At 50.7% G+C, this 12,280-nt stretch overlaps 1 protein-coding gene across 1 annotated transcript; it reads right to left on the bottom strand.

Moving 5' to 3' along the window:
- Positions 1 to 7,953: 7,953 nt before the first annotated feature.
- Positions 7,954 to 11,334, bottom strand: ASPACDRAFT_29946 (forkhead domain protein; the record flags this gene model as incomplete). The annotated part of the gene is made up of 1 exon (XM_020199685.1): positions 7,954 to 11,334. The coding sequence occupies one exon, from the start codon at positions 11,332 to 11,334 to the stop codon at positions 7,954 to 7,956; it is 3,381 nt and encodes a 1,126-aa protein (XP_020055563.1).
- Positions 11,335 to 12,280: the final 946 nt, after the last annotated feature.

The following is a 12,280-nucleotide window of genomic DNA, read 5'->3' as shown; positions in this document are numbered from 1 at the left end:
TTCTTTTTTGTAGCCGAACGAGTAGAACGAATAACCGATGGGGTCAAGGGATGTGTTAGGGGTGCGGATGGGGAAGGGGACGGTGGAGATCTTTTTGAAGTGTTTTTGCGCTTTTTCGAAAAGAAAATATGAACGACAAACACCAGTTCTCGCGTCAAAGGGAGTGGTCCCAGTCCACGGTGACAACGATACTTAGTGAAAAGCTCGTTGAAATATGAGGTAGGAGGAAATGGAGAATTTCGCAAAGTGGACAAAAAGAGGAGGGAGGGAAGAGGAGAATATAGGTTGGATGATGTAAAGAGAAGAGAAGGAAAAAAGGAGGAGGAGGGATGAGGAGAAGAGTCAAAGGAGAGGGGAGGAGGGATGGGGGGAAGTAGGAAGAGGAGAGAGGAGAGAGAGAGAGAGAAGAAGGACCAAGAGAGCAAGAGAGAGAGAGTGCGCGAATACAGACGTGTAAAAAAAAAAAAAAAAAAAAAAAGCAGCAGCAGCAGCAGCGGAGAACGAGGGAGAAAAGAAGAGCAAAGCAAATGACTGGGACTAGGCTGGGTAGGCTAGGCTCGTTAGTAGTGGTCAAGAGGGTCAAGAGGTGTCAGAGGCGGCGGCGGTGGTGGTCGTTTGGGGGCACGGCGAGTCTGGGAGGGTGGAAAAGTCACTGAGAAAGTGACGATCCCCGGCTCAACTGGCCTTGTACTGACTAACCTCTTTCTTTTTTTCCCTCTGAGATTTATTTTTATTTTTTATTTTTCCATTCAGTTGATCAAATTAGTTACCCTTTCCTCTCACAGACAGTAAGAAAGAGAGAGAGGGCAGTGGGTAAAGGTGAGTGAAACGGGAAAGGGAGACAGAAGGGGCTTGGTATGGTAAGAGAGTCGTAAGCCAATGTGATTCCGCCTCTGGTGGGGATTTTACCGATGGTTCATTCAATCATCTTTGCCCATTGTATTAGATAAGTGGTTTTTCTACTGCTCAGTTGTTTTCTGCTACAAGTTGTCCCCTCAGGCAGCAGCAGCAGCAGCAGCAGCAGCAGCGGCGGCGGCAGCTAAATCGAACCTGATGATAATTTTTGATAGTCTTCAACATGATTGCAATCGGGATACCTTACTGCCATCAAAAGACATGAATCTAATTACTGAAACCAACAGTAATGGTGGGCCATCCAGAATCCATATATGACCAACCGGTACCACATCCTGCCCCTAAAAAGTCCGTAGGGATTCTCCGTAGGGGTTCGGATTCCTTAACAATGGATGGCCCTTTCTCATCAACAGTAGCGCATCATCGCCCGCCAGAAATCCCCAGTCTCCAAACTCAGTACGTAGACCCCCATAAAAGTCAAACCATTAATAAGAGACCAGCCGCAGCATCCGAGCAGATGCGACTCGAATCATCTCCATTAAACTAACTTAACTAACTTGACTAATGCTTCACATGGGGTGATCGTTTAGAGTTTTCAGAAATTTCAATGGCTATGATGGGGGAGACTAGGAGACTAAAGCCAGGAATAATCTTAGTCGGAGAGTTGACGAATGTCCCGTTCGTGCTCCATCAAGCCCCCATCGTTGTTCTGGTTGGTTGGTCTGTTGGTGTTTTAAGGGGGGGAAGGGAATGAACCTTTGCAAGAGGAGAGAAAAGGTTAGTCAGAATGGATGGGAATGAATGAGAAAGAAAAGGAAAAAATTCAGAAATTCCTTTTTTTCCCTCTCTTCACCGTAACACTGGAGTCACTGGGCAGGCTAAGACAGAGGCTAGAACAGTAAGAGAATACCCATATCCATGGGTAGGGGCCCTCTTTCGACCGTCGGCACCGAAAAAAAGACTGGAACGAGGGTAAGGGCCTTTTCCTGTCTAGTATGAATTAATGATGATGAAGAGGAGAATGAGATGAGGAGGTGCAGTAGAATTAATCCTGTGATCCTCTGACTTACCGTTTTTAATTTCAGGAAATATTACCTATCTCTCGCCGACACCCGCATTGGGACCAATGTCGAGGTTTCAATGAGGGTAGGGTTACTGTTCAATAAACAAATCGATCTTTGACCTGCCAACTCCCCCCCCCCCCCAGCACCACCACCACCATCTTTCCCCAAGCTGGGAATGATACTCCAAGGTCCCTTGGCCATAGCAGTAAGAGTGAATGAAGTACGACTAACCTGGACAGTAAATTTGATTCACTTGCAGTGCCTGCCGCCCGCCTGACTGACCGGCAGTGCTATCCAATAATAAGCTGCACGACCAGACCGGGCCAAACTGCACAACCACCCCTTCTACTCAGTAAGCTCCAGCGGCTGGCGGTGGGCAGTCTCGGGGGAGCCAAACGGTTCAGTTTAAGTCGGGGTCAGTTAACTAGTTGGGTGTTGAGTTTAGTCAATCAGTCACTGCAAGCTAGACTGAGTACCAGTTAGTCTAGGACTCTAGGGGTTCGAGAGGCAGGCTCGAACGGCCAACCCAGAAGGCATCGGCACTTGGGGTTGGTCACCGCAGTGACCCATTTATTACTACTTCCAGGGCGCTTAGCGGCGGCCGGTCTGCTTAATTGCAAGAGCTAAGAAGAGGACGGCCATGGGATGGAGGGAAGGAGAAAATTCCTCGAACCCACCACCACATATTGGCATCTCTCGAACCAGGGTGGGTGATTCAACCATTTAACAGCTGCTGCTATGGACATTGGCGGTAATCTTTTGAAATCTTCAAAGAATATGGATTGTCATTTCGTCTCACAAGGCCACCTTTCATCATCCTTCCCACCGTTGTTTTGTCCATTGACACAGTCGTTCACCAAGCAAAAGTAGATTGAATCTGAATGACACAAAAACAAAAGAATAGGAGGCCTGGGTGACGATGCCGACCTCCAATCAATCCCAGACGGGGCAACGTCCTACGATCCATTGGCCTGGTGGAACAGGCGGCGGTACGGAGTACGTGTACTATGTACGCAGCACTGTACGATGTATGTGTATGTAGAGGGCGAACAGTCAATGAAAGTCCTGGTCAACTTAAGGTTCAAAAATTCACAGGATCATCAAAACTGATAGAGAGAGCAATGCAGCGCAGGTGCCTAGCCATGGCCAATTCATAAGCCAGACAGGATACCAACAAGAGCATTTCCGTCACTTCTTGTCTATCGGAGGCAAAAATTGAAGTCACACCTCGAAAAGAGGGCGAAGAGCAACAGGAAAGGAGCGGCCGAAGAGCGCTAGTGGTACGGCTCGACAAATGACTGGGCCGTGCGCCCCCGTGCTAATTTATCAAATGATGGGCAAAGGAGAAAGCCAGAAACAAAAACAAAAATTAGAACTAAGGAGTTTTAAAACTAAACAGGCAAAAAAAAACGTGTCGTGAACAGGACTAAGAAAGTTAACTAAGATAAAATGGGTTCATGGAGATTGAGTCGTTCACACCAAAAGTGTGGCTTGGCTTGTTGGTCGCAGAAGGTGGATTATCTAATCCATTCTGGTTGGATATTTATAACTTTTTTCCAAAGGCCCCCGCCCAGTCGCCGTGTATCCGAAAGGGGGCAGGCGGAGGCAACATTGATTCAATCATCGGTCAATCATGGATCCATCATGGATCCATCATGGATCGTGGTACTAATTGGGTCAGTCATCCAAATGGATCTAGATGGATGGATGGATGGATCATGGGGTGAGAAAAAAGAGGGGGCAGCAGCAGCCAGCTCTACGTCTACAGTAGTCTAGTCAGTCTAGAAGGGATGGAATAGCGAAGAAGGGCATGATCTCAGGGGAGGAAACCTCATCATCACCAGTATGGTCGCGACAAGTCAACGGTGGCGATGGGTGATCTCAAGGCGGAGCCCATGACACCATGCCATGCCATGCCAGGTCCTGCCCTGCCCTTTTGCCCTTGCCCTGTGTCACTTCTGGCTCATGAACCCTGAAGGTCTGGAAGCCTGGGTCTTCCTAGACTGCCTGGACTGTCTGGACTGCCTCATTTTCACCATGACGGTCGAGGTCGCTCGCTGTAGGTCACCACATATGCATCAGCAGGTCCTCTACATACGGTACTTACTGTAAGCTGTATCTTTCCGGACAGGTTTAGCAGCAGGGAAAAGGCATCAATCATCATCATCATTGTACATATTTGACTGCCAATACTTGGTAGTCACCTTTCAGGTAGAATCGGTAGATCCTTGAGACGAGCCGACACATTCCAGCTCCTTCCATTCTCTCGACATTCCTGCCTGTTGCTGCAGCTCAGCCATCATCAAGCATCAACCCAATCAATGATGAGTTATTGAGTCCCAATATCCTGTTGGTAGAGGTGACAGATCTGGTATACGTACAGTAAGTACATACTCATAGTGGTAAAGAGAGGGGAAGAGCATGTGCCTGATCTCCTTGTGGCTCGGAGGCTGGCCAGAGGAATCATCTCATCAGCATCGTCGTCACCTGGAGCGTTGCGGCTGTTACCTGCCTTTGTTGCTCTCCGGGTGACTCAGAGCTGCATCGGAATGCATCCAATCAACGCTGGGAGGGGTGTCGGACAGGCTGAGTGATTTTCATTAGTTGGTGAGGTGACTGGTGCAGTGGTTGCTTACAAAGACCTATTCAAGCTGCATTTAGATAACTACGACTCAAGGTGGTGGTGGGCTGCTCAGCCGGTCTCAACCAGGCTACCATGGCGGTTTGTCGGCGGGGTAGGTTGATATTCTGGAAAACAGCCAGTCCCTGGTTGCTATCGCAATCATGGCGCCAGTCACCTTCCACCTCCTGCAGGCACATCGAGATACAGTACAACGCGATCTACGACTGGGCTTATGGATAAAGAACATAAACCACAACAATCTATTGTAGCTAAAACTTGAGACCTCAGGGATTGAGACATCTCGAGGAGGATCTTATTCTCTCTTCAACGGAACAGCCCAATTGTGTTGTGTCTTACCCGACCGGAGGATGATCCATCACAAACCATCACCATCAATATATGTAATTGTACGGAGTATACGTGCCTGGCTGGCTGTTGTTACCACCCTCCTTATACGCCTATCACTCTATCAATGCCACCACCGATCCAATCCAAGACAAACCCCCAAAGTAGAACTTAACAATGGTACTGAGTATTTCGCCCGCCTAAGCAACTAACCTCAATCGATCTCCATCTTTCATCCTGTCGAATCTGAGCTTGCCGTGCCAAACCCTCTCTCTCCCTCTTCACCCCACTCCATCTGCACACAGCAAGATCGAGTAATGGTGAGTGGGGTGGGCAGAGAGACAGTCTTTGCCTTCAGTCTCTCTATCGTTGCTTCACTCTCAAGCCCGTGAGTGAGTGAATGCCCTGCCTGCCCATCTGACCAGCCATCGCTGCCCAAAGGGCCCCGTCCTAGAGAAGTTTAATCATCACGATAATACCGCATGTCCGCGTATGCAAGCCCTCCAATCCTTCACGATAGTGATACCTCCCCATCGTCTCTGTAACTCTTCGGGAGAGCGCTTGCCCCCCTCCCGCCTCCCCTTCTTCGTTTCTTTCCGATTTCCCAGCTCTATCTTCCGATATCGCCATTTGCCCCCCTCTGTTTGGAGAAGCAGGAGGGCTCAGATCGGCTGTATCGGTCATCCTCACCTGGCAACTGACACGGACACGGACATTGACAGTTGACATTGATGACCTGAGCCGGACAGACGGATATGCAAGAAGCACTGACTTGACTGCCTCTGCCTATCTGCTTCTTTCGCCTTGCTTTGAGGTGAGCCCCCGCCGTGCCTGTTTGACACCTTGACATTTGATGCCGCCGCACCGCTCACCACCTACATCTGTTCGCATTCGCACTGTGCCTGCCTGCCTGCCAGGTCAAGCTTAACTATACCGATCATAATATCCGATTCCCTATGAATTATCCTATTCGTCCTATCCTCTCTGCTCCCCTCCATACGCTGAAAGAATTGACAAGAAGCCCCTCCTTTTTGCCAGCATCTTGATAGAATGAGAACCTCTACATTCTCCATATGGAGTTCTGCATCTAACCCTCAATTACCCGCCCACGACCCCCTCATCCCCTAAACTCCCCCTCCCCCACCAACCACACTACAATTGGATAGGAACAAGAAAAAAAAACAGGAACAGGCACAGGAACAAGAATCTCAGCCCTCAACCCTCAAACCCCTCCTCCTCTCCCTTCCCGTTCATTGCCCTATTGACCCATTGTCCTCTCCTATAGACTCTCTTTGGAGTAGTAAGTATATCCCTCAAAATTTATTCTCGGATCAACACGGATTCTTCTACGAGAAAGCGAAGGTCAAAGCCATTATCATCACTACCTAGTACCTACTTATCTACATTGAACGAATTCCAGAGACTCCGTATGGATAACCTACCCAGGCGGACTCCATTCCCTGGCTCTCCACCCCACGACCAAACAAAACAAAACAATAAACATTTGCGCTCTCCTCTCCCACAGTATACAACGGACTTGAATATACATAGATGAATCCAATCCACGAACCGGCCGAGAATACTCCTAATCCCCCGGAGCTGAAACAGTAACAGTTCTCGCTTACCTACCCAGGTAGCCATTCTGAAGCTAGCATACTGAATCCCGTAATTGTGTATCATGTACAACTCACAACTACAACTACAACTACAACTACACTACTGTACCAAAGTAAAGACAAAAAGAAGCCGGGATGGCGGGGGATGGGGGCACGATCCTCCCCACTCACGCTCCCCCCACCGGCAACAATGAAACAACGCATCACACAAGAAGAAAAAACAACGGGAATGTCAGTCGGGAGTTTCGGATACGAGAACGGATGGGCAAAGCAAAAAAGAATCATTCCTACTTGACAATTGCAACTTCTCGTTAGTCCATCCACCCCCAAACTGCGGCAGAAATGCAGAGAAGGAGGGTGAGTGAGGGGTTCTGTTTATCGGTCAGGTACCGGGCGCCGAAACAACCAACCCCCTCCCTCATCGTAGAAATTTTCTCACCACATGTGTATGTGTGTGTGTGTGTGTGTGTCATTCTGACATCTACTCTGTACTCTCATGCATCACCATCATCATCCGTCCTATGCAGATTTCGGAAAGATGCATCAGAAGAAAAAGCAGGTTTTGGGATCCTTGATCTGACTGTTAGTTCGACATTTAATGATTTAGAGATTGCGCCGCGAGTCATTTAGGCCCATCGTGATTGATTCGAGCACAAAGACGGACACATAGACAAGACAAGACAAATAACACCATGTAATGCAAGATCGTATTCTTTCGTTCTTTTCTAGCTACTACGATTATGCATCAGGATCCTCTCCTTCTCCCCCTCCATCCCGGAATCTTACCTCCCCCGACTGATTCCGGCTCCAGCTCGTGGAGGATTGAGGGGGCAGGAAGAACTGAATGTCAACACCCAGTCCCGGAGATTTCCGGCTGCAATGTCGAGAATAAGTGGAAAGAATGGACACGTTGATGTGGTGAAGCAATAAGATCAAGGAGGTAGACGGTAGACAGGTAGGTATGTATGTATGTATGTAGCGCCATCCTCAAAAACGTGAAACAGGACTCTCGGGGTCCAAGAACAGAGTGGATATCATTGATAAATCAACCAGTCAGTGATAAACGGGGTGTGTGGAAACATGGAAGGTAGGAGAAGCAAAAGTTATGAGGATGTTAGCAGGAAAGTAACAAAACGTCAGAGGAAATATATCGTATCGTGAATGCTTCGAGTTTCTCATGCTCATTAGAACCGAATTGACGAAGGGGAACGAGGACCAGCTTTTCGCGCTTGCGCTCTGATACCGTTTCCCTCTTCCCTTAAAACACTTTGAACACCAGATCCGAGTTGAAGTCGGCTCGCCATGTGCCAACTGCATGCAGATTAGACAGGACAATCCAAAAAAAGCAAGGTGGTAGAATGCAGAATCCCAAATCGTAAAATTCGTCAAGCTAAAGACATCAAGGTTCTTCGTCCCTTGAATGCCAGTCAATGCCCACTGGTCACAATTCCTACTCCCCCTTCAGGCTTCCGATCAGATTACGGAGGGCATCTACAATGACCTCCTCATCTTTCGGTTCACCGCCGGGGAATGAGCTGTCCGTTGCGTTGCCGAGTACACGGGCTCGCGCACTCTTCAGCACCTCCCGGATGTAGTTCTTATCCTCGTAATCCTCCATGAGAACAGCCTCGAAATCGTCGATGGCCTTGTTTGCACGATCATTGAACGAGGATGCGTCCGAAGTATCCATATGAGCTGGACCGGGGCCAGGGACCATACCCATGTTTGGCTGATGCTGCATGGGAGGCCCCGGCGGTGGCCCCGGGGGTGGCGGAGGCGGAGGATGCGTTTGATGTGTTTGATGCGCTGGATGTGGCGCATTGGACGGAGGCATTGGTGGAGGATTTGGCGGAGGGTAAGGTGACTGATGTTGGGGTTGTGGAGGCATTGATTGCGATTGCTGTTGCTGCAGCTGCACCAGCTGCGGCGGCGGATCGGATGCATACGGTGAGGTGTAGGTGGAAGGAGTGGTCTGAGCGAAGGCGGGCGGAAGGTTGTTGCGGAGCGGACTGGGTATTGGAAACGGGGTCGAGGCGGCGGGTTGAGAAGGCGGGGGATAGGGACTCGCGTGATGGGGTGCCGGAGGAGCAGGAGACGGAGCGGGAGCGGGAGCGTGCGTGTGAGTGTGAGTTGCATAAGGGTTGGATGGCATAGCAGGGAACTGGAAGTGCGGATTGGCCATGCTGGGCTGTCCATTTGGCTGAGTGCCATATGATGGATTCAATGCAGGCATGTACGAAGGAGGAGCGGGAGGCGGCTGCTGCGCCGCTGGCGGAGGAGGTGACGGGCGCCTCTTCTTCTCCTTCTCAACAGAAGCTCCAGGGCGAAGCTGCCAGGACCACCCCTTTCCATCCCGCTCAGCATGCATGAAAAGATGGCTGTTTCCGTTGAGGTTGTGCCGTACACTGGACGTCCAACCTTCGGTTTCGCACTTGAAACGGAAATATGGATATTTCAACTTCAACGCTCGATAGATCTGCTTGAGTGTCATCGGAGTACCAGCCTCGGTGAGAGCATCGAAGATGAGAACGGCGTAGTTGTAAGGCGGCTTGGCCAGATCCTCCGGGGTATATGCTGACTCGGGAGGATAATTCGGAGATGGCGACCGCGAGGGTTTGCGCTTCTTGACCGGGGGCGCTTTGATGAACTCCTCCGGGCGATGTTCCATAGGATACTGTCCACCTTCGGTGGAAGGTAGGGGGAAGTCCATCGGAGTGCCATCGGGCTTCTTTCTCTTGGTATACTTGCGTTTCTCAGGTTTTGACCCAGGTGACTCTCCGCCCATCTCCTTGGGCGTAACAGTCGCCGTCGTTGAGGCTGGAGCCTTGCCGGCTTTCGGCCGGCTCCCGGGCGGAGGAGTAACGCCTCCATTGGCCTCGCGCTTCGCTGCCAATTTTTGTTCTCGAGCCAGTTCTGCTCTCTCTCGCTTGGACATGATGCCATCCTTAGGAGGACGCCCAGGACCGCGACGTCGGATTGGTTGTAACGCCGGATCGATAACTCCCTCCACAGAAGGCATTGGTCGCGCCGAGTCGGGCTCTCTGGTTTTTAGTATGAGTTTCGTTGGCGGTCTAGGAGCGTCCTTATTATCCGCAGATTCGGACGGACCCCTCTGCATCTCAACTTCGTCTTCAACGGCAGGAGCTGGTGTCTGAGAGGTTTCCTCCCCGGTACCCAGGGGCTCCTCGACACGGTCAGCACCAGTCTCACCGATTGGCACATCTGGTAATAGAAAGCGAATGCGAACACCTCCAATCTGGATGTAGTCGCCGCTATGTAATGGTCTGATCTGACCAGGCGATAACCAATCTGCACCAATGAACGCGCCATTTCGTCCCATGACTTCCATCTCAAACAGATTCTTATCAAAATTGTAGGCGATCTTGACATGTTTGCGGGAGATACCACGGTGGCCAGCGGCACTGCCGTCAACGGTGGCGGGAGGGTGAATGGGGATCGTCGGACATGCGTCAGGCGAAGGGAGCAGCGCAAGAGCATCAACCGGCTTTGCATCGCCGTTTTCATCATTCAATGACTGCATCGCTAGGGCATTGTAGTCGGTGGTGTTGTTATCGGTCGATTGAAGTTGAGCTGGCGTTGCATGCAGCGGAGCGCCCGATTCCGCATGGGAAGAAACCGACGATCGACGGCTGAGACGAGGAGGAAGATGGGAGACATCAGGATCGAAGCCCATAATTCCACCACGATCACTGACAACGCTGCCCATCATACCGCTGCCTTCATGCTTCACACGGACGGGGGTATGCGACATGTTTCCGCCACTAGAGCTCTTCGCCCGCGTTGTCCTCATAGCTTGCCGAACTTGTATTTCGCGTTGATGCGCAGCGCGAGCGGCTCGTACATCACGACCAAGGATAAAGGAATAAGTGTTGCAATAGAAATGACCGTCATCGAACTCGAGCTTCGCAAATGCTTGGATCCGGGGTTCGGAGCCGGTGACAGAACCCGAGCCATCATGCGGTAGACCCGAATATCCAAGTGCGGAGAGATCGGCGCTCTGCGATAGAAACGCGTCTGTAAGCATCTCATTGTGTTGCAATGCATCGAATGGATTCTTCGAGGAAGACGACAGATCGAAGGGTGTGAAAAGATCAGCATGGTCGATGCCGCCTTTCGCGAAAAGCAATGGATCTGTGAGGCCGTCGATTGAATTGTTCATCTTAACAGTCGGGTTCGTGTCTTCTTCGGGATTTGTCAGGGACATATCGGGTTGGGGGTCGAACTTTTCCTCCTGCTGGTGATGCGAAGATGGCTGGGCAGTCGATGTCGGCGGGATTTGATCCGCGCCTCCGCCGGTCGAGTCGGCAGGCACAGTGGCCATGGGCTCTGAAGTTGAATCTAACGTCCATTGGAGATTTGATTTATCGTCGACCTGGTGCGGTTGATCCGTCGCTTGCGGGGCTGGTGGCATTGGGTGGTCCTCAGACGGCGATGGACCGGAGGAGGATTGATTGCCAAGGAGCTGGGCCAGCAGCGCACTGGCGGCGGACTGACGACGGAGATCGGATTGAGAATCATGCGGCGCAGGAGATATTGAGGATTGATCGTCGGGTTCGGATTTGATTGTAGTTGAGGAAAGAGCGGGTAGGCCATTGGGGGAGGAGGCATCGAGGGGATCGGGGACAGGATCTTGCAGAGCGCGGATTGCGGAGTCGTTGGGCGGGGATGAATGCGGTTGAGGGTTAAGATGCTGTTGCTGGTGCTGCTGCTGTTGTGATCGAGGATAGTCGTACACGGACGACATATCCGGGGCAGCATCCGGAGGACGATGGCCCACCGCTGGCGCTGTCATGGTCTGCGACGACGACATGACCGGCGGCTGGTCTTGACGGGGGTCGAGTAGGAGAGGATTGGGGGTGGAGGGAGACAAGACGAAAGAGGAGGAGGAGAGAAGTCAAGGGCGGTGAGCCCGTCTCCCGGCCCAGGACGGCCTCTGACTGGTCGGCGAAAAGTAGTGCCGGCGATATTTTTTTTTTCATGGAGTTTTTTCTGCCGCTTCCGGTGACGGGATGGACGGTACCTTTGGGGAAATTTGTATGGGGAGAAGGTATTATTGAGGTATTTCCACGTAATCGATTGGTATGGGCCGTTTATCCTTTACCCAGTCTATTTATTGCTTGGTTCTAGCCTCCGTCCATCAGGCACATCTTGAGAGGATAGGATACCTCCTGCAGCGCACGACAGCTGGCCCTGCTTCAGTGTCTGATCCAAGTACTTCCTAAACCCTGGAGTGTTGGAGATGGCTGATTGACTCCTGACATGCAGAAATGGGGACTCGGAGTATACATCCCATTGGACTGGTCTTTGACGGCATGCAGAGGGTGAAACTCCAGCATCCAATTCATTGCCTGGGGCGACGGGAGGTTTCAGACGGCTGGTAGGTAGACTTTTTCTTATTAGCTGGCAAAGACCCGATTCGACATGCAATGCTTGACTTTTATCTATGTTGGCAAGTTCTTCGCAAAGTTTTCTCGACTCTCGAGTCTCAGAGGTCGTAATAGAATCAGTTGAAACAAGGTCATTCCAAAATCAGTCTTTGTTGGTCTTTGAAATTGACCATAGAAGTTGAGCTTCCATAGATTGAATAACTGAAGCCTGTTCGTTTGTAGAGTCAAAATTGTTAATTCAGGATATTTACAAGCTTCGGGCGCTTCCATGCTTCTGAAGTCTTCAATCCTTGAATTATCTCTTCTGGGCTATAAGTACCTATACATGAGACCTTTCATTATGTTCAGAGTTACCTCATGCTCAAGCTA

The sequence above is a fragment of the Aspergillus aculeatus genome (assembly GCF_001890905.1).
Source record: "Aspergillus aculeatus ATCC 16872 unplaced genomic scaffold ASPACscaffold_9, whole genome shotgun sequence".
Taxonomy (NCBI): Eukaryota; Fungi; Ascomycota; class Eurotiomycetes; order Eurotiales; family Aspergillaceae; genus Aspergillus; species Aspergillus aculeatus.
The sequence above is the reverse complement of the archived record's forward strand: the minus strand, read 5'-3'. Positions and strand labels throughout refer to the sequence as shown.